Raw genomic sequence first — 24,245 nt, forward strand, 5'->3', positions numbered from 1 at the left:
GGGTATATAAAGCAAGACCGTGGTGAAGTTCGAATGTTCTAGAACATTCCGGAATATTCTGGAATGTTGTCGAATATTCGGAAATAATCTAGAATCCAGGATCCCAGATCATTGTGGATCGTTCCAGAACATATTCAAATGTTGTGGAATATTCTAGAACATTGTGGACTATTTGAAGCTTTTTTTGTATTTCCATGAAGAAGATACCCGTTTTACCTGAAGGGCGTGCTTTTGAAGACAAAGGGCAGATAATTTCACCCTCTAGACATTTCTAGAACAGTACAGACCATTTTAAAGTATTCGAGAGCATTCTTCCATGTTCGGGAATATCCCAGATCATTGTGAAACGTTCTGGAACACACTAGACTATTATGGAATGTTACAGAACATTGTGTACTATTCAAAGCCTTTTTTGTATTTCCATGGAGAAGGTTGCCTACCATTTTACCTGACGGGCGTAGTTTTGAAGATATAAGGGCTGAAAGTTTTGCCCTCTAGATATTTCTAGAATAGTCCAAAACATTTGAGAGTATATATTCGATACTTCGAGAGCATTCCACAACATTTCATTCTGTTCGAGAACCTCCCAGATCATTGTGGCACATTCCAGAAAATTCGAATGTTGCAAAATATTCTGGAACATAGTGAACCATTCGAAGACTTTTTTGTATGGGTGGTGCTACCTATTGGTATGGGTAGGTACGTAAAACAAAATCCGTCATGAGGTTCGAACTTTCGGGAACATCCCGGACCATTCTGGAATGTTGTGGAAAGTTCGGTAATAGTCTAGAATGTCCCAGATCATTGGATTGATCTGGAACGTTCCAGAACACACTCGAATGTTGTGGAATATTCTAGATCACTGTGGACTATTCGAAGCCTCTTCATACTGTCAGGAGATTTTCGAGAAACACTTCCAGTTATCCCTATTCCCTACGCTTTTCTCACGGTCAACTATACGTATTTTGCTCTCGAGTTGGAAATAAAAGAAAATTAAAAAAGAAGTAGGTCTAGGTATTGTACATAACATACATACATACATATAATCACGCCTATTTCCCGGAGGAGTAGGCAGAGACCACGGATTTCGGATTAGGTATTGTAATAAAAATAAAATAAAATAATTATACCTAAATATATTTGAAAGTTTATCCTTTTTATTACAACCACTACCCAATTCTCATGTCAGCTCCCTGAGCGAAGCCGGGTACCTCAGCTAGTAAATAAATAAATAGAATACTTAGTGTTATTTATAGTTATTTAATGTGGGTACATAAAAACACTGTTTGTGAAAAATACGTGATAGAATTTTGGACAGCGAATGTATGGGAATTGTAAGGGAGAAATTCAAGGGGTTGGTGGAGGAAACAGCGCCACTTTTGTACGTACAGAAGGTAATACATACATACACGTACCTAAAACCCGCTCCAGACAACGAGTACATTAATCGCGCGCACTGCGCGAAGCCTTATTGCACCTTTCATTGCATGTCTACTTATACTATCATCGACTCTAGATTTCATGGTTCGTAGGTCGTATCTGTCCGTGGCCTCCACGTGCGATTTAAACATTAAATCTGAAAAGGATAGCCAAATCGGAGACAGACAAATATAATGGTTATCTGGCAGAGGATTCATTTAGTGTTTTGTATCGTCACGCTGTGCGTAGTGCACAGTAGGTAGGTACTTCTAACCCCGTCTGGTGTTGCGGGTGTCCATGGGCGACGGTAATTGCTTACCATCAGGCGAATAGTCCGCTCGTCTGCATCCTATATCATTAAAAAAATCTTAAATAATATATGGGCGTTTTCCAACAGTTCACACATTTTCGTTAACACCTTATAACTAGTATTATATGAATAATACATAATTCTAGGTCAATTCAAAACATGTGACACATACCTACATATGATTGCACCTTTTGATTGCATTGACTTTGAAATTTAAACGTGACTTCAACACTGGTTTTTTAAAGGGCCAATGACTATTCTTAATAACTAATATAAATTCCCGTAAAAATTGTTAGGAAACTCATTAAATAGGTAAGTAGAGCTTTATTCTCGGTAGTGGTTTAAGTAAACGCTAAGCAATCAATTTTGTCGCAGGCACAGTTAGGCAGCTGTCCGGTCGAACTAGTAAAGTAATTGTTAAGATTATATCGCACAATAGAGATTAATTTGGACGTTCTATGTGGGCGGTGCAAAAACTTAAAGTTTTGTCCGGTTTTCTTTACCTGGTTGAATTGTCAGAAGTGGCTCTGCAAACGCATACCTACCAGTTTAACAACACTAACATAAAAGAGGATAGCGACTGGCCCTCATTCAGTCAGGCTTCGAGTCTCTCCACGAACCGACGTAGCGCGCCGCTGGCGACGACACACACTACTCGAAATTCTGTTTAAAACTCCTGTTATTTTAAATTAGTGACCATATACCCACTTCCATTCAGGCAAACCGCAATAAGGCAACCAGACGACTAACGAGTTTCCAAAATACCATTTGTGTTTGCCGTAAGGATTTCACGGACGGTGAGTTAAGTTATTTTTATTTAAATAATCATCTTTATATATTTTCCGTCTACTTAAGAATGCGTGCTTTGTTGTTATAAATTGTTGTGTATAAATAAATAACCTTATATAATGATGATATTTCTATCCTAATTAACCGGTAGCTTTGTTATGATATTCTTCTTGCTTTGTAAAGTAGCTAACTAAAGAACAGTGCCTGTTTCAATTTACCGGACGCTGTTTTCACATAAAACTCGACCTGCCATTGTTTTAACCTGGTTTGACTGCACATGAATTAACTGCCTGTGTTAGGTCAACTTGTGTAATACAGAAGTACCTATATACATGGCTGTGTGTGTTACCGTTCGCTGCCACCAATCATCAACATCATGCACGCTTTCTAATTTACTGTGACGAATATTTTCCTAAAAACACTCATTTACCACTAAGTGTATAGGTATAGCTTATTAAGTTTTATTTAAAAATAATTTTAGATAAATGGTACCTAAGTAAGTTTGAAATTTTGTTGTTAATCACGTAGACGTCGTTTTGTGTCTCGTAAAAAACATATACTTAGGTTTACATACTCTCAACATTATGTTTATATTTTGGTACTTTATTAATATTAAATACAGTGATCGATAATAGGGTTTAATTTCTAGGTAGCGTCATCTATACTTACACGAATGGATTTTTAATAAAATTATGAATTACAGTTAAAACACAGATTACATTTATTTTACATGAATTCAACTGCCCATTATTGTTGAAATATTTTGTGCTGATATTTAACTTAACTCATGATCTTGATCTTAGATAATTCCAGATTAATTAATATACCTACTTACAATTAGGACAATTAGGTGGGGTACTTATAAGTTACCTGCGCGTGTACAGAAATAAAATAAATAAAGCACAAAGTCAAATTCAAAATATATTATTTACGTAGAGTAAAACAAAATAGCGCATGCATAAGTATAGAATTAGACCAGCAGCGATTTTGATAGCCCGGAATGTTCAAGTGTTATTTAAACGTCATAGTTTCATAAAAGTTTGAGGTTCAAAATATCACTTGCACGGTCTAGGCTATCAAAATCGCTGTCAACTTAGCTTGGCCTAACTCTAACAATTTTAACATTTTAATTAGTTGTTGGTACTATACTTACAAAATATGTAGGCCAAAGGAAGTGTTTTCTTAAAATGTCACAACCCTTTTTATCGCATAATTTTCGAAGTACCTATGCATTTGTAAATGCATATTTTTTCTTTGGTCTCTATACTCAAGAGTAATTAAAACGGGTCACTTTATATGGAAAACTATTAAAAAATTAATCCGTTTCTTTCGTTTCAAAATTGGGGATGATAAGGTGCACCAAAGAAGGCCCGCTTCTTAAGCTTGCTTACTTTCAAAATTTTATACTTTTATAAGTGTGATTGGGTTAAAATTTTGCTTATATACTAAAATAAAATTAGATACAGTCTGGTATAAGGCCATTTTTACTTAAATGTGTACCATTTACTTTTTTTCGAAAATCCATCAACTTATTGTGTTATTCCTACTCAGAATCACGAGGTCTATCGATTTAAAAAGAAAAAAAATGTGTCCCATAAAAAATGAAAGTTTTGTAACGCATTTTCACATACATTTTGTATGGACCTTTACAAAACTGACACACAAAGTTTGTATGAAAAACTGGGGACACTTTTTCTTTGTCTTATTCAATAGTACTCGAGATTTTGAGTCTAAGCAACCCAAAAGTTGCTGGTTTAAAAAAAGAAAAGGATTTTTTTCTGAAATCCCGATTTTTCCCTTCCCTATTGAGAATCGCGACACCTAATTTGATAAAAAAAAATCAAACTCCAATAACACACACATACGCATGCCTACCTACTCCAGTAACTACAATAACATAACAAACATTATCTAACAGATACTCGTACGTATGCGGGTTCGGCTACGCACATCTTTGCACACATGTAGTTAATAAATTATAGTATCAGCTGCGTTCTCATATCGACATCATTAAATATTCGTTGTGCTCGTGAAACTCGCGTAAAGGGGCCCACTGATTAACAGTCCGCCGGATGGTATCTACCTATCAGTTGTCCGGAACTGTCAACTTTTTGTTCTAACTGACAGGCCGATTCCGTCTGGCGGACTGTTAATCAGTGGGCCCCTTAAGTCTTGAGATCCAAGATACGCGTAGATTTTTAAACAAGTCAGCAGGATTACGTCCATTTCTTGAAGCATGTCGGTGAAGAAGAAGAGAGTATTGAAAAGACGGGCTTTCACTTACTGTGAGAATCGTTCCTACCTCTGGTTCAAATATGTTAAACAACTAAACAAAAGATAGCGTATGAAACATATAAAGCAGGATTTTTTTTATGAACGCACAATATTACGGTGACAATTCGTTTGACTGTCATCGTAATCTAATTGGTCCTTCTAACCGGATAGCAGACTTGATGCATGGGCCTACTATAGTATTTTACAAACTGGAAGGGTACGATGATAGATGTCAAAAATGTCAATGCAATACATTTTTTTTTATTTGGCATTTTTAGGTTATAATTAGTATGGAGATGAGATCGTAACCTTCCAGTTTGAAAAATACTATAACAAATAATGTAAATAAATAGCTATGCAGTTGGAACTTAAGTGGCGCTTTTTCGTTTTCGTTCCCTCGATTACTGCTGTTGAGTAGTGTTTAATTGATATTCCGTTAACGCAGCACTGTCCGTCCGTGGAGGATCTTATGCAAACGTTACGTATGTGTGTGGCCTCATTGTATCTTGAAAAACCGCCTTGAGAGAATTCGTCACCCTCGAATAGGAATAATATATATTTACATAAAATCCCGTAACACATATGAAACGGTTAGGAACAACTATCGCAATGTAATTAAATGCTATTATCCATTCTTGGAAAATTCTCTGACCTTTGGAAAATTATAATTCAGTCTGGAGGATTATTGCGACTCATACAAGGTAATTTTGATTTTGCTTAGCTTGGAATAGATATTTCTGATATGATTAAGCAGATCTTAAAAGGAATTGCGAATATATTTCATACAATTGGAACAATATGCGAAGATTCTCTTAAATAGTGTTTCTTGGAATAACACTGACACTGTTTACGGTCCGGTATTGTGTAATATATGTGCCGGTGAGCCGGTGACGCGGCGGACTTTCTCTGCGAGAGTCGGTTCAGCTCACTGACGAGGGAAATCCGTGGCTCATGAACAGTATTGTTCGATTGTATATCTGCCCGACAGCGGGATTTCCTCTGACGTACGAGTGACCTTATCTCAGAAAACCAGTCTAACGATGTTGCGTTGTCTATAATAAATAAACTATGCTCCTATGCTATCATCGGATTAATTGCTTATTTAAAATGCATGTGCATAAACTAGCATAAACACAGCATAAACTAGCTGAACTTAAGGTAGGTAGGTACTTAGATTAAGATAAATTTTCCGTTGGTAATTTTATTATATGAGGATCACCGACGGATGTATACATATAGAAAATCATCGTCATCATCATAGCGGGTTTCCACTACCAATAATTTATAATAATATGTACCTATACATTACATACAGTAATTTCCGTGGTCGTGTTGTCGGTATTAGTTATGAAACGCTGGACATGGACAGATGTGAAATTAGTCATTCACTATTGTTTACATTTATATTCTAGAACATGATTGTATTATTTGTATTTAATAGGTCTAACTTATGTAAATGTGCATACACGTTTTTCAAGTCTGTGTTCAATACCCGGGTGGATCAGACTAGACTCTAACACCTCATAATAAGAAACATGATTGCCGACTTCGTGAAATGAAATACCCCATAGTTTAATATAATATTAAGAGTAAATAAGAGCGATTACAGCGGTAGTTAAGCCTCAGGGGGCTTTGTCGCTGTCATAATTCTTTGAATGTATTTTGTGTTAATAAATAAATGAAAAAAAAATCAACGTTTGTAAATCTGACTATGGTAATGAAAATACGTTCTGCCTTATTTGTATAGTCATCGGCGGGCGGGCGAAATGTTGCCTTTTGCCCTTTGTCTCGTCTTGGCGGAGGCACGGCCATTGTGAGATGCGAGAATAATCTTATTAATAAGAGAATATTGTTGTGATCATTTTTAACACTTTAATCTTTTACTAATGAGTCTATTTTGTACTTAAGTATTTAAATGTTTAGTTCCCAGTGGTCCCGTGAATCACTCAGTGCAGATAAGATTAATAAATAAAGTGGCGGATATACAATTGACCTTGTTTATTAATCGTCTGTTCTACCGTACTATGCAATATAGAAGATACGATAAAAAAGAATTTACCCTTTATTGTATTATATACAATACATGGCGATTATCAGTATATCTCGTTTGTAGAACTCTGTTGTCACAGCAGGGGGCCGATTTTTGAAATTCGACCGCTCGATTTCGTGTATTTCGGTCAATAATATCTCCACTACTAGGCATTTAAATTCTACTAATAGAATTGAAAACGAGTGGTCAATACTCAATACCACTAGATTCCAAATTTCTATCGCTCGTATTTCAAAAATTAGTATATCGCTATTTTCCCTGAATTAAAAAGGAGGCTCACGGTATGTGGTTTTTGTTGGAGAGAGCTCTCTTACAGACAGTCTACAAAGAAATTATTGATTAAATTGGACAATGATGCATGTATTTACAGCAGACACTTACAAGATGAGATGACAGTGATGGTCGTTTGATGAGGGCGTGGCGGGACGGCGCGCCGTGCGCCCCCCGCCGCGTGGGGCTTGCGGTGCTGCGCCGCCGCCGGCGCCGGCGCTCGTCTCGCAGAGAAAGCGTGGTGAAAACCGCTCACCCGAGACACTAACCTCTCGATTGTCATTGTCCAGCTCAACAGGGTTATGAATTTATAATGAATTTATAAGTACATGCTACTCGTGTCAGCTGGAAATGTGATGTGATGAGCTTTATGACAGTGATCATGATCATTTGGGCCAAACAGTGTCATGTTAAATCAATATCGGTAATTAACTAATTACGAATAATGACAAGATAGATACTACATTAGGTATAGATACATGCAAAGAGCATTTGTCACTGCTGAGTCAATAATAGTGATTCAGGATACATTAATTAAGTATGTCAAGACTCGAATAAAATTTAACCAAACCGGGCAAGTGCGAGTCGGACTCGCGCACGAAGGGTTCCGTCCCATAATGCAAAAAACGGCAAAAAAAAACGGTCACCCATCTAAGTACTGACCCCGCCCGACGTTGCTTAACTTCGGTCAAAAATCACGTTTGTTGTATGGGAGCCCCACTTAATCTTTATTTTATTCTGTTTTTAGTATTTGTTGTTATAGCGGCAACAGAAATACACCATCTGTGAAAATTTCAACTGTCTAGCTATCACGGTTCGTGAGATACCGCCTGGTGACAGACAGACGGACGGTCGGACGGACGGACGGACGGACGGACAGCGGAGTCTTAGTAATAGGGTCCCGTTTTACCCTTTGGGTACGGAACCCTAAAAATTAAACTCGTGACGATCATTTAAGAATGCTATAGTTTTTAAACTTAGGCAGAACCAGAAAGCATAGTTCTGACTACGTATCTTTGACATATATTGGTCATATGTACAGTCAATGAAGTAGACGGTTTGCAGTATATACATATAAGTATAATCAGCTTCCACAAATGAGTATATATAACATAATTTTGGTATAGGGTTAATATTGAAGTACAAGGCAGCTTGATCGTGCCGTAGATGGATTGGTAAGGTCATTCAAAAGGTCATATGTCCTCCTCCCGCGCGTCTGCCCCTCTCTCGTCCAGCAGCTAGGTAAGGGTGAGTGTAGACATCTTCCCCCCCTCGGAAACTGTGGGTTTTCGAGTAGCTTCTACGCGCTCATCGTTAGGTAGCGGGCAAAGATTTGTGACGGCACGGCGGATGATACCCTTGGACGTGTTCACGTCTGCAACGCGTGCTATCCCATCGGCTCCTGGATACAGTCGATGAATGCGGCCCATGCGCCATTTGAGTGGTGGCAAGTTAGCCTCCTTGAGGACCACCATATCGCCTTCAGCGAGTTTTCCCTGATTGATGCGCCACTTTGAACGTTGCTGCAGCTCGTTCAAATATTCAGTGCGCCATCTCTCCCAAAATTGTTGTCGGATCTGCTCAATGTGCTCATATTTTCTAAGACGATTTGGGTTGATTTCGGTAAGTGTGGGCGATGGCAATGAAGTGAGCGGTTTGCCGATCAGGAAGTGCCCGGGACACAAAGGGTAAAGGTCTGTAGGATCGGCTGATAGGGGAGTTATAGGCCTGGAATTAAGAATTGCCTCGACCTGTGCAAATAGAGACGACAATTGCTCAAAGGTGAGGTTAATGTTCCCTATCATACGCGTTAAATGATGCTTGGCAGCCTTTACGCCAGTGTATGCACTGAAAATATTTTGTCTCTTCTGTTCTGTACAGATCAAGGATAGTTATATGTATAAGCCCGTCCGAAGTCTGATCCTTTATAGGTATCTGTTATACCGCCCCTGACGTATTAGTGTTGGCTTGGTGGTAGATAGCATTTAGCATTTAATTCCATTTACCCAACCCATAGTCTGTGGGGGTCTATTGAATGCTTACATTAAAATTATTATCCATTGTTACAGATCCATCATGTTAAAAATAGTAGCCCTTGGGTTGCTTGTAATTTCGACGGTGACTGGTCAATGCTTCTACAAAGACGATTCAGCTAAGAAGCTGAACCCTGAGGCTCGCACATCTCTGTACAGGGGCCAATTGGAGTTCACCCTAAATTTGTTTAACTCCATTAATGATGCAAATCCCACCGACAACATATTCTTTTCGCCGTTCTCAGTGTACCACTCTCTACTGCTAGCTTACTTTTCTGCTGGGGGCCAGACGGAAGCATCTCTGAGGGAGTCTCTACAGATAGCGAAATCTTTGGTAAGAATGACTAGCCTCTACTGTCTTAATCGTTTTACCTCAATTTTGTAACTATAAATATCATCTTCAGGGCTGTTACTTTCTACCTACCTACTCATTTTAAATCTGTAATTACTAAATCGCATAACTGTTAACTGGTAGAGAATGCCTTTATATAGTGAGTAAACTAATGAAATCCTTGATTGTTCTAGGATAAAATCAATTTGATAACAGCATATAAGTTAGACCGGCGGTCCCGCCTGACGAACAACAATAGCGCCAGCTACGAGTTCAACAGCGCCAACAAAATGTTCGTCGACGAAACGCTCGACGTCAGGCAGTGCTTGCTGGACATCTTCGAGAACGAACTAGAGAGACTTGTAAGTAAATGTGTCTAACTAAAGAGCTAAATACTGTTGTTTAGACTCTAAACAACTTTAGAGTGTCAGGCGTGCTAAACGGTATTGTTTATCAGTTTAGTTTGGACTTTCCTATGAAGTAATGTTTTATGTTTTAATTAGCTAGGTAACCAAAGCATACTTAATCGAAATTGTTACAGCTATAAACATTCCCCCACAAGTGCAATGCAATTATGCATGGTTTTTAGCAATAGTTGTTTACAATCTAGGTACATTGCCTTTGTGAATATTCATACATTAATGTAAATAATTGTATTGGTTGTAAATTACAGAATTTCCACGAGATGCCCTCGGAAGCACGAGAGCATATTAACAAGTGGGTGGCCGCGGTGACTAAGAACCACATCCAGACGTTGATTCCAGAGGACGGCATTACGCACACCACCAAGCTGGTGCTCGCCAACGCCGCCTACTTCAAAGGCGTCTGGGCCTCTAAATTCCCCGCAGAAAGGACAAAGAAAGAGGCATTCTTTGTTTCCGAAACTCGTCAAACGCTGGTGCCGTTTATGAAGCAGAAAGGCACTTTCCATTTCAGTAAGTATTCTACTCTTGAACGATTTCCTCAAATTTCCAAGAATGCATTGTTCTCTAACAGCAACCTGCATAAAAGAATTTACGGTTTCTTCAGAATCGTCATGACGCTGTGAGTATACACATATCTCATGGCACATCTGAGAAAATAATAAAATGATTAAATTATAATATAGACAATTTGTTATCTGTCTCTAGACATTTTTAAAGTTAAATATTGATAGATGAAATATACTTATTTATTTGCTAGTGGTGAGCGAAGACCTCGGCGCACAGATTCTGGAGCTGCCCTACAAAGGCAACGACATCAGCATGTACATTCTCCTGCCGCCCTACTCTATGAAGGAAGGTTAGTATGTATTTCAGTTTTTTTAAATAAACTCGTTATACCTAATGGTAACGCGGTTAGCCTATTTATTTGGTTCATACCTAATGTATGAAAATAGCGATTCCGGGAGTTCTAGGTATATTCCAGATAGGCATAATGTATTTGTAGGTATACAATTTTGTTTGTGTTTTAAAATTTTCGCAAATACCTACGACGTATTCTCTAATGTTCCAAGTTCGTAGTGTGCAGTCTGTAGCATGTGTAGTTGTTGTTTTTCCAGGAATGCAAAACAAATGATACATAGGTACGTACGGCATATTTTACTTCGTCTCTGGATATTTCAAAATAGTAGACCCTGCTGGGCACGATATGGGACAAAATAAGCTCGAAATAAATAAAAGTACACTCTATTATTAAGTACCTACCTACTGTAAATTGTTTATAATTACTGCTAATGGGTACCCATTAGATTATGTATATCGAAAAAATATATTGTTGCTAATTACTTGTACCTATCATAATTATTCAATAGTGATATTTTCACCACACCAGCTCATAAAGGCTCTCTTTATTCGACAAAAACTGATTAGGAAGTTGCATTTCATCCACAAGAGTGGCAAAGTAATTAAAAGCAAATTTTGAGTTGTTGCCTGTTGCCTCATGTTGGGTGGTGGAATTGACATTTAAGTAATTTTGAATGACAAATATTTAATCGCATTCATTTGGGCTTTAATTTGTAATGTACTACTAGTTAGCATTTTTCCCGCGTTGGTGTGGTGAAAAAAAATTGTGTTTCACTCGGTAGCAAACTTGTTTACCCTCGTGCCTTGTATCTTTCGCTTGTTCGGGTATCAAATAACAAATTTGGTCCATTTTAATTTTAATTTTTCTAAGTACCTAAGTAAGAGTTGATTTATTGCAGGCGTGAAGAACATCATAGCGAACCTGACGCCCGAGCGACTGGCCGCCGTGGTAGAGGAAAGCTACATGGGCCGCGAGGTCATCGTCGAGATCCCCAAGTTCACCGTTGAGAAGAGCCTGCCCCTGAGGCCTGTAAGTATTGATATACGACTCTTGCTGTTAAACTTTTAAATTGAGTTATCAAAAAATGTCCAGAATTTCGTTATTTAAATAAAGTAAGGACGGTCTGTAATGGTTTATGGACTATAGTCTGTATCTTTAGGTATTTAAAAAAGAGCATACAAAATCTACCCACAAATGGCTTCTTAAGCCAGTTGAGGGTAGATGAAAACATTACTTGATCAAATAAGTAATGTAAGTTAAAGTCAGGTCGCTCAGTGACAGATCCAGGTGGTTTTATATTTGGTTGGTTAATCAATAAATGTTATAACTACACGAAAATGTACAAATTATTTGTTTACTTTTATATAAGTACCTAAAGATACAGAGTATAGGCATAAGTACACAAGTTACCTTTATTGTGTGTTGTCACATCCTCAGATTTAACTTCGCCGAAAACTAGTGCCGTATTAGCTTACCATTGTGTTATGTTGAGCGGGGTTCCTATTTGATTATCGTCTATGTTTATAAGTGTTATAACATGTGTATGTTTAATTTAGTAGGTAATTATAATAACTAAACTTAAGAAAGTGTATTTATGGGCAAATTTAGTGGAACGCAAAAAAAGGTTTAGTTAAGTACTTGATTACAGCACCTAAAGTAATTTCTTATTTTTTTAAGATAAAATCATATTTATTGAAACATTAAGGAGCAAATAAATATAAATATTGTACAATTAGTTCCTAATGTAACTTTTTTTGCGATCCTTTGTTCATGAGTATCTCTGTCCATAATTTTGTAACGTCAAATAAATATATATTTTTCTACCCTTCTAAAATAGTTTTGTACAAGAATATTGAAGGTTACGTGTTGTTTTGGTTCAGATCTTGGAGACTCTGGGAGTTGGCGACTTGTTCAACAATACCTCCGACTTCACGACGCTGACGGACGACCATGTCAGCTTCGACGACGCCATCCACAAGGCCAAGATCCAAATCGATGAAGAAGGTACTGAGACCTTAATATTATACTTTCTGCCCACTCGTACCGCTGCACCCCTCAAGAGGGCTCGGTGACTGCTCTTCACGTCTAAAAGAGTCCGTCTCTAATCAATTTTTGCAACGATTTTGCAGTATTTACCTAAGTGTGGATCGAAACTATATAAACATCATAAGTTTAAGTACCACCGCTCCTGCGCTGCCAAGAGTTAGCTTGGACTTACTCTGCCTACAATGTTATAATATATATATGTATTATTGCCGAGCGAATCTAATCTAATACCTTTATACGAGCAATTATTGTTTATTTATTTATATTATAATATTTCGGGGACCTCGGAAACGGCTCTAACGATTTTGATGAAATTTGCTATATAGGGGTTTTCGGGGTCAAAAAATCGATCTAGCTAGTCTTATCTCCGGGAAAACGCAAATTTTCGAGTTTTTATATGTTTTCCGAGCAAAGTTCGGTCTCCCAGATATTCGTATATGAGAAGCGTCCGCTCAATATGAGCAGACGTACATGCGCTGACAGCTACAGTCGGACCAAGCTAACCCTGCGTGGCATTTGCTGAGCTCATCATAAACGTCAAGCTTCTATGAAAATATGATGTTTTTCTACTCGTCGACTGTAATTCATGAATTATGATTTCTTATACCAAACTGCAATTGGGTATTTTTAATGTATGGGCCAACTCAACTATAATATTCATTTCGATACAGTTTAGTCAACTATAATGAAATTGACCAATCACAGCTCGCCGCGATCAAGAGGACGAAACAAAACCATAGCTCAAAATAATTATTTATTTTAGGTTGTATAGTAGAAACAATTGCTTCATAAGTCAGAAACGCGCATGTGACACCCTTAATATAGCAACATCCATAGACTACGAAAACCACTAGCGTTGTTTGTTAGTCTCCATAGGCTACGGTGGCCGAAATCGAGAGAAAACAATTGTCTAAAAATTGAATTTAGCTTTTCAATCTCGTACCTTACTTAGACAACTCAGCAAGCTTCGTTGTCTAAACACGGTACTCGACTGAAAAACTCTCTATTATATCACGATTGTATAAAATACTATTATCCGCACTTTGTTCTGTCAATGGTGCATAGTTAGCTTATATGGAATATACAGGGCGTTTTTTGGACAACTAGCCATATTGTGCGAGGTGATTAGGTAGGTCATACTGAACAACTTTTTCTATGTGACCAACCCCGAAATCCCAAAAAAAATTGGCCTTCCCATAGAAAACGTCGACATCCACTCTACCAAAATGTATGAAACGGCCAAAAACATTTTTGTGATTTCAGAGTTGGTCCCATAGAAAAAGTTGTTCAGTATGGCCTACCTAATCACCTCGCACAATATGGCTAGTTATTCAAAAAACGCCCTGTATATAATATGGCTTATATAAATGATACATAACCTGAACCACTTTGTCATGAGTTGTTGGTGTAGTTGTAATTTTCTCAAGTGATTTTTTCGGTTCAAACCTTACGGTTAGCTTCCAAATCCCTACCAAGTGAAAATAACAAGCCCGTTAAAAAAACAATTTTTTAGTTCTTACAATAGTTTAACAGATCAAGGTTTGAGCCGAAAAAAACACTTATAGCTTGAGAACCGACTATACATATAGAGAGCACTTCTAAATACACATAACATGGGCACATTGCAATGCGATTTAAAAACCAATTACGTACCTAATTTATATTGTAGTGTAGTAGATATTTTTTAGAACTCGTATAGAGTCAGACCAAGCTAACTCGGCAGCGATTTTGATAGCACAAGCTGAGCAAGTGTTATTTAAACGTGCTCGTTGGGTTTGTGGAACATTTTGCGTTTCACCCGGTAGCAAAGTGGTTGTGGTTTGGAACCTTCGCTTGATTTTTTTTACATAACATCGGTGGCAAACAAGCATACGGCCCGCCTGATGGTAAGCAGTCACCGTAGCCTATGGACGCCTGCAACTCCAGAGTGTTACATGCGCGTTGTCGACCTTTTAAAAACCTGCTTGATCGGCTATCTCTCTACCCCTCTATTAAGGGGTTAAACAATAACTTTGCCACCTTGTAAAACAATAGTTATTTACGATACAAGTCGAAACGAGTGGCAATAAATTAAAACACGACCGAAGGGAGTGTTTTAAATCTACACGAGTTGCTAATTACCTATTCGCACGTGTATCGTACAACGTTTTATAGTAGGTACATATGGCCCTTTAAACTTTTGACATACGCACGGAAAGAGCTCTTTCCTGCACTAGTGCGGGCAAGTAGGACCATATTTGCTGTAATAGTTATTTGTTTTACAAGCGGGCAAAATTGTTGTTTAGGACTAGTACTGTGCCCTCCTAAGCTAAAAGGCAGTTTTTCGACATTTTGCCAAAATTGACTTTTTGTGATATTCGTAATGTAGAGATAGAGATGCATCGACCACTTTGGCCCGTTTTCCGATAAGTGGCTTAGTTATCGAGAAAAATATCGTAAAAAGACCGTATTTGCACTAATTTTCTAAGCGTTCCTAGTCTAAAAAGCGACTATTTGACAAAGCCAGGCTAAAACAACGTATATGCAGCTATACTTTTTTTTACGCTCTGGTTTGCGTAAAATCTTATCCACCATGTCTAGCCTAAAATAACGTATAAGCCAAAAACTAGGCTAAAAATACGTAAAAGACGCTATACGCGCTTTAAGATTAGGATCTTTAGCAAAATTTTAGATCTGATACTAGTCTAAAAAATCGTATAGTATTTTTTTTTGTTTAAATGTCTCATACGTCATTTAAGCCTAGTATCACTTAACTTTTTTACGTCACCATAATAGTCTTTAGAAACGTATAAATGTTATACATTCTTCTTATTTTGTATGGACGTCGTATTAAACGCAAACAAACTTTTATAATGGTTGAAAGTGCGTCTAACTAGTCTATAACGCAGTATATGCTCCAACCTTCGTCATGCTCCCCGCGCACCGAAAGACACCCTTATGCTAAGTAAAAACCGTCAGCCGCAAGCGCAGGCTTGTGGCTGCCGGTTGCTGCCGGTATGCGAGCGGAGGTGGCATTTTGCGCGCGAAATATTGACCGAACGCCAAAGTAAGAAAAATACTTTATTATTGCATTACCATCATATGTTATCAATAATATGTAGTGTTTACAATCAGTACCTTCGAGTATTATCATTTTTTACAAGGTATATACTTCAAAATTGCCTCGCAAATACTTACGCTCGACAGCAAATACGTCTTTCTAGCGTAGTTTGTGATGATGAAATTGTTCATACGTACTTTTCTACAGCAACCGTTGTTTAAGTTTTATTTTTTCATTCGACGGTTTGACTGCTTTTATTTAAGTAAAATCAAATTTATATTAGAGTTAATTGTATCGGGTTTAATTCCCTATAAGCCAAGTAGGTATTTGACATTACGAAGAGTTTAAATCTTAATGAAAAATGTTTTAAAGGGAAATTTAATGAGAATTCTTATGGACAGAATAACATTTTCCGCCTAAGTATTTAGATAACCAGGACAAAGGACCATGGGCATCTTTGTATGGAACCTGGGTCCATCCAAAAACCAACTGAGAGTTATATATATATTAGGCCATTAAATACCTAAGTGGGTTTTATAAAAAAACAATATGTATCTTAAAATAAGTTGGTATGTTTGTGTATTAGGTAATAGTTGTATGTTATAACATATAGTAAAAGCTATGAGTTTGTAATCTAATAGAAAAATAATTTTATTAAAATTTGAATCTGATTTTTAATTAGGTACAACCGCTAAAATGCGTTTTAGAATTAAATAAATGACAGAGTATGTGCAGGAATTAATACGAGTTTAATTTTATTGCTAATGTAGACTACACAACTCGCTAACGTCTTACCGTGCGATGAAACTCTCGATGATTCGATGCCTATTGATAACAAACTAAAATAACTATTAGAGACGCCACGAATTCGGTAAAACATTATGTATTATTGTGAGTTACGTGTATGCGAAAACTGGTCACCTACAAAGATAGATGGTTGCTAAGATTTAAGTCAGCAGCAAGCTGGATCTCCATACAAACGTAGTTACGCTCTCATTTTAAAACGATTAGGTAGATTGCTCTAAAACTTTGTACTCACTAAAGGATAAGGTATATCTATGCCTGTAATTAATGTGTAGCTTCAGATACCATAATAAAAAAAATACAGCGAATCTAAGTTTTTCATACAAAACTTATTTTTCCTCTATTTCATTAGTTTTGTTGGAATATAAACTAATTAGGTACTGGTATAGATATACCTTATGTTGTTTTAAAATGAGTACGAATCTCCGTTTTTATGGGAAGTAATAATTCGGCTGAGCTTATTGCGGACTCTTTTAAGTTTCGTTGCTCATGCTCATTAGAAGTACATGTAATGTCATTAGTAGAGTCGAGTAAATCTAGCCTATGATACAAATAAAATCAGAAAGACTGTACACATTAAAAATTTGTACATATTATGGGGTTATTCCCACCAGTTAGGTGTAGAAAAAAATGTTGGTGGTAACTACTAGGGAAAAACTCCCACCATTTACCAGTGGTAACTACTGGAAAAAAACTTCCCAGTAATTACCACAAAACTGAGTTGGTGGTAGCTACTGGGAAGAAAGGTGGGAAATAAATTCCCAGTAGTTACCACTGGTACCAACTTGATGGTAACTAGTGGGAATAACCCAATTTATGTGTTAATTTTGTATGGTAATTAAGATTATAATCCAAACAGTAATCGCTGGATCTCGTTTTTTTAATAATAGCCTAGTAGTATGGCGTTTTTTGTTCGTATATAAACTAGCAAAAAGCAGAGCTTTGTAAGGGCCCGCGGAGTTTTTCTACCTAAACCTATGTACCGGACCGCGACTTTGATCCAATCCGAGGTTTATTTCATGTTCGATCGAGTGGGTGGGTATGTAATAAGTCAGTTAAGGCCGTAACACACTATCGCACCGCACCAAGGTCGCGGTACGGTGCGATAGTGTGTTACGGCCTTTAAGAACGCAATTTTATATAAGTGATAGCAAGAAAGACAAATACTAACCGGACCCCGGTTGCTGTCAAGTACGCCTGTTTGTTACAGCTTTTACTTTGTCCATTAAAAACGTCTCCAGACGACAAAATCAAATTGCCAATATCATCCACACGTAATATACAATTTCATAAGCGCTTATTAGATCCTACACGGTCGCCCAGTACTTTTTGTAAGGATGCCAACTGGCTTTCCTACATAATGTTGGGTCATCGAGCCAATGTCCTTGAATTTATTTTTGCGTCCACACCACACAATTCAGGGAAAATCTATCCCGTCTGGACACCTACTGGCGGTAATCACACTCCTCCACACATAAACACACACACACAGTTCCACTAGGTACAGCCAAGGTTCAGCATTAGCTCTATCTTGGGTCCTGCTCTTCTAAGTGCTCGTTAAGACGTGTCAGATGACCAAAACAGCGTGTGCCTATGTTGCACCAAACCTGAGTTCCACTAGGTACTGCCAGGGTTCAGCATCAGCTTTATCTTGGGTACTACACCTAAGTGCTCATCAAGACGAGTCGGATGACCAAAACAGTGTGAGCCTAATATGTTGCAACAAACCTGAGTTCCACTACGTACTGCCAGGGTTCAGCATCAGCTCTATCTTGGGTACTACACCTAAGTGCTCATCAAGACGAGTCGGATGACCAAAACAGTGTGAGCCTAATATGTTGCAACAAACCTGAGTTCCACTACGTACTGCCAGGGTTCAGCATCAGCTCTATCTTGGGTACTGCTCTCCCAAGTGCTCATCGTGACGAGTCGGATGTCCAAAACAATGTGTGTCTATTTTGCATCAAACCTGAGTTCCATTATACCTAATGGAACAATGGCAGTACCCTGCCAGGGTTCAGATCCGCTCTATTTTGGTTACTGCTTTCCCAAATGCTCATCAAGACGAGTCAGATTACCAAAACAGCGTGCGCCTATGCTACACACCACCTGAGTTCCACTATGTACTGCCAGGGTTCAGCATCCGCTTTATCCTGGGTACTGCTCTCCCAATTGCTCATCAAAACGAGTCGGATGACCAACAGCGTGTGTCTATGTTGCACCAAACCCGAGCTCCACTAGGTACTGCCAGGGTTCAGCATCACCCCTACCTCTATCTTGGGAACTAACTCTCCTAAGTGCTCATCAAGATGAGTCGGATGACCAAAACATAATGTGCCTTAGTTGCACCAAACCTGAGTTCCACTAGGAACTGCCAGGGTTCTGGGTCATTTTGTTGAACTGCACGCCGTCGTTGCAATTGGCGTGCAGTCGGCGTGTAGTTCCCATACAAGTTGCAGTCGTGTGTCGGCCCTAAGTCACTGAAGTTTGTATTAATATGCTTATCTTTATTTATAATTTTAGAAGTTCCAAGCAATAGTAACACTAAAGGCGCCATTCATTAATTACGTAAGACAATTTTTGCCAGTTTTTGACCCCCTCCCTCCACTATGTAAGAAATAATAAGAATAGGCTGACCCCCTCCTTCTCGCATTCCCCTATATTACCATATATTACATAAGAATCTAAAGGAAAAATTGAGTACCTACACGTCTGGTTTGTATTAGTGCTTATTTAAAAAAAAAATTTTTTTTGAACGTGATATATGTACCTGTACAAAGGTACTTGAGCTCGTTTAAGCTAACTCTGCACCGTGTTTGATATCATAGTGTGGAAGTATTATTATTATGTATTTTAAAAGTCATAATTTCATAGAAATTAAATAAAAAGTCGCATCCTTGTGATCTTACGTAAGAACTATGAAAACCCCCATGTAAGAAAAAATAAGATATGTTCGACCCCCCTCCACCCCAAAATCGTCTTACGTAATAAATTAAAGGCGCCAAAACTGTTTCTCGAACTGAAAATACCCTGATTTAAGTTTGCTAACACAACATGATTGATCAGTTCATCAGCGTCACAAAACCAAAATTGACCTCCGCAGTGAATAGGTATACAGCAAGATTGATTGTTCTAGTAGGTAAGTATTCACAGAAACTTAATTGCTAAATTGGGAGTCAAACCAAGCGAAGCGAGGTGGGTCTGAATCCAAAATTTTAACCCACTTTTGTATTCATCGTTGTTAATGGCGTAAGCGCCATCGACATTATTGAAATTGAAAACACCACATAGGTATCGTTGTCTGAGTACCCACAACACAAGCCTCCTTGAGATTACTTTGGGGCTTAGTCAATTTGTATGTCCAATATTTATTTATTTTTTACTAGTAACGCCATCTGTTAGAGAAGTAGATAATTCATTATTTTGCCAACAGATGGCGCTAGTAGTAATACAAAGTGTTATTACTTTATTTTATTTTTTTAGGTTTATAAAATTATATTTTTATGTTTGATAACACATCTAGACATGAATTTACATTACTATGTCAAATTTCAAACCTAACAGTGCAGTAGTTTTTCCGTAAAGTGTACCACAAGAATGCATAGTTCGTCGAATAATGATAGGGCTCGCTTCGCTCGCCCTAATAAACATTTAAACTACGTGTCTATTTTTTATTCCCATTTCTTCCATAAATACTAATCTATAAAAGCGTATATTCGGTGTTTTTGGTGGTATACGTTTTTTTACACTAGCAGGCTAGTCGAAAATCTGGACAAAATCTTAATTTTTCCTAGTATACTAACCAAAAGGGCCGAATAGCTGCTATAAGGTCTTTTAACTTAGGATTTCAAGTGGGAATTATTCATTGTTACTAAGCAAAAAGGCAGCATGTGACATATACGGCGTTTTTACCTAGTTTCTACTTCGTAACTAAGTTAGAACGCCGCATAACGCATGTTTACCGCCTTCTTGACTAGTACGACCTACACATTTTTAAGCTTAATACTAATCTAAAGTGTTTTTTATAAAATTAAAAAAAACTGAGCTGTTTAGAAACATACTATAAATACCTAAAATAAGTACATATATATACCTACCACATACAAAAAGAAAAAATGGAAAAAGTTTTTCCGTTTCGTAGAAATTCAAGAAAGATGTTTGGGTTGGTTTTTTGCGATTATCTCGAAACTAGCTTTTGTCGAAAAACTGCCTTTTAGACTAGGACGGCAGTGTAGGAGTAAGTTGAGTGATTTAATTAAACTACTTATTCTTGTAACATATGTTTATTATCATGTGTTATTTACCTAGTAGGTATACTATAAGTTGAACTCGCTTGTCGCAGGAACCGTGGCTGCAGCGGCGACGGCCATCTTCGGGTTCCGCTCGTCGCGGCCCGCGGAGCCCACCCGCTTCGTGGCCAACTTCCCCTTCGTCTACCTCGTGTACGAGCGCCCAACCAACTCCGTCCTCTTCATGGGCGTCTACAGGGACCCTAAGAAGTAAACAACACACTTGGTATAAAAGTCGTGTTATTTTTGCGTGTTTTAGACCTATAATTTAGTAACTATTTAATTTTTATACTCAATCAATGAGCTCTATGCTGTAAATATGATGCATGGTGTTTTTCCAACCCCTTGCCATTGAACGAATCATGATATTGTGAAATAAAATGTATGTTCCATAGTAAATTTCGAGGTCTACTTGGCCGACATTCAGTTGCCATTTTATTGCGATTATTGGGTTGGTTCATATAGTGAAAGTATTTTTATAGGTTATCTACCTTTTAAGGCCAGGTTTTGGAAAAACGAACTGTATATTTTTTAGCAGCATACCGTACTGTTTATCACCACCATAATTGATATGTATGTCCAGGATATAAAGTATAAACAGTGGAGTACTCCTAGTGCTGATAAAATGTCTATGTCTAGATTTAGGCGTCATAATAACACGATTTCAACTATGTTGTCAGGAGTTTGCCGTCAGATTAGTGATCACTAAATAACACGCATGCATATATAATACTCGCTCTAGTACCATTAAGGGGTTGTAGTTTAAAATAACCGCAACGTCGCGCGGGTGCACGGAGTGGGCGCACGAGGGCGCCTCAAATAAAATTGTAGGTACGAGTAGAATCCGCTTGACGCGCCCGCGTCAATGAGTCACTCTTCGTTAACCCGCTCGCCTGCTCCGTGCCCACGCGCGACGCTGCGGACGCCCAAAATATAATATGTATTTAATACAATTTTAGTGGTCAGATTGAATTAAAATTTGATAAACATGTAGTTTCTAGGTTAATACAATAATTAATAATATATACCATATCATACCAGAGAAAATTGTCATTCAAATAAAATAATCAGGATTGGATTTAGTTGACTGGTGATTTTTTAATTTCATTAAGTACCTGTCGGGAACGAATTATTCCTTAAGAAATTATTTGATTTAACTTTATTTCGATTTAATCAGGGATGATTTAATCATGAGTTTTAGATTTGTTGAATCAACTATTTTAATCATGAGTGTCCAACTTTGACTACTAAGTAGGTAATGTACTCACCTAGCGCTGTGACACTTCATTACACCTTAAAACAAAGTCCCCCGCCACGTCTGTCTGTTTGTGTATGTATATTCGCGATAAACTCAAAAACTACGGAACGGATTTTCATGCAGTTTTCGCTTATCAATAGAGTGATTCTTGAGGAAGGTTAAGTGTATAATTAGTTAAGGTTTTGTGTAACCCGTGAGAAGCCGGGGCGAATCGTTAGTGTTGGACTACATATCTGGAACTTGTCTATAGTGGAAGATCAGTAGTTAAAACTACTTACAAGTTTATAAGCCTACAAATCGAGACAAGAAGAAAAGACTTTATACCCGAGATATAGCCACGATTTTAACCTACAGCTCCGTTAGACATAATACAACCCATTTCCTATTTTCTACAAAATTTGTAGAGCAACCTCTAATTCTCGTCAAGTAATTTAAACGAATAAACTCATTTCTTACTTGTATTAGGCATATGTATGTAACTAATAGGTATTAGGTAGTTTTAAGATTTACTATGTATATCATTATTTGTAATAAGTAAGAATTCAGATGAGACGTAAGTTTAATGTAAAAATAATTTATTGGAAATTAATTGAATATTTTATTGAATACCCTACCCCACAGGCAGGTATTGTGATTTCTGAGTTTTTGGTGTTAAGAATCGCGAAGCGGTCATTTTTTCATCTCATTCTAGTTTTTTATTAAATATAAAATATAACAAATAAATTACTATAGGTAACTACTTTCATTTTTGGACCCTTGGTAAGTGTGATCATTGTGTAAATTGAAATCTGCGAGGCAGTCCAAGAAGGCAATTATAAAGAGTCTGTGGTTTCAAATGCTCAGTTCTAATTTAGGGGTCCTCGCAGACTAACCTGAAAATTAACCAATTTTTTACGATTTATATTATTTATAAAATTTTCTACAAATTTGACCTCAAACTCGTATAGAAATAGTGTCCGACCGACACTGTTTTTTTATCGAAAACATAACGGAAACGGAAACCGAAGGTTCGGTTTTGTTTGACTCAGTTTCGGCCGAAACCGAAACTTTTATAGACGTGTTGAAATGGTTGAAAAAATGGTCGGTAGTATTTTAGACATATGAATTACGAAACCACGTATAATTCGTGCAGTTGGAATAAAAAAAACGACCAAGTGCGTGTCGGATCAGGCCTATTTTAATTAACCCTTTACCAGGCTAAGGGATATATATTTCCCACATACGGCACTTCAAACATGTGTTCTATTTTCGATGAGCAAGACTGACAATCGATTGTCATTTTTGAAATGTCAGCCTGGTTAAGGGTTAAGAAATACTAGAGTTCGGCCAAGACAAGTCTGCAAAGACGCATTGCTAGTGTTATTTTAAATGTTATCTTCTATGAAATTATGACGTATAAATAACGCTTGCACTGCGTGTGCTATCAAATTCGTTGCAGACTTCTTTTGGTCTAACTCTAATTACAATTCGCTTAATATTATAGAAAACTACCCGGACGTACAATGTTATAAGTTTCGGCGCGCTGATGTTCGGTCGAAACGTGATTTTGATGCCGAAACCGGCCGAAACCTAAACTTCGGTAGGGTTACTCGGTGTATGTATAGAAAGGCTTTTTAGATTCCCAGATACCAATTACAATTCAACGCATTCGGGACATGATTCCGGTATTTTTATAATAATTCGATTTTTTATAGAACTAATTATTTTTCACTACACCAGCTCGGAAAGGCTTACTTTGCACTTTAAAAACTGATAACAAAGTTGCATTTTATTCACATGTGAGGCAAAGTAATCAAATGCAAATTTTGAGCTGTTTTCTTATGTTTGCTGGTAGAATTGACTTTTAAATGATGATTTTGGATGATAAATATTTAATAGCATTCATTTGGATTTGATTTGGTTTGATATTTTACATTTAAGTAATATTTGCTTCGGGTTGGTGTGGTGAAAAATTTTGTGTTTCACTCGGGGGCAAATTTTGTTTAACCCTCGTGCTTTGAAACCCTCGCAACGCTCAAGATTCCATTTTTCGAACCACTCGCTACGCT

General features: G+C 37.5%; 1 protein-coding gene across 1 annotated transcript; it reads left to right on the forward strand.

Annotated features, from left to right (window-relative positions):
• The first annotated feature begins 2,214 nt into the window (after nt 1-2,214).
• On the forward strand, nt 2,215-22,782 carry LOC134804464 (serine protease inhibitor 88Ea-like). Its single transcript, XM_063777511.1, has 8 exons — nt 2,215-2,526; nt 9,182-9,479; nt 9,671-9,838; nt 10,150-10,411; nt 10,659-10,757; nt 11,659-11,789; nt 12,641-12,764; nt 20,993-22,782. The coding sequence occupies exons 2-8, from the start codon at nt 9,189-9,191 to the stop codon at nt 21,151-21,153; spliced, it is 1,236 nt and encodes a 411-aa protein (XP_063633581.1). The 5' UTR covers nt 2,215-2,526; nt 9,182-9,188; the 3' UTR covers nt 21,154-22,782.
• Nucleotides 22,783-24,245: the final 1,463 nt, after the last annotated feature.

The sequence above is a fragment of the Cydia splendana genome, chromosome Z (genome assembly GCF_910591565.1).
Source record: "Cydia splendana chromosome Z, ilCydSple1.2, whole genome shotgun sequence".
NCBI lineage: Eukaryota > Metazoa > Arthropoda > Insecta > Lepidoptera > Tortricidae > Cydia > Cydia splendana.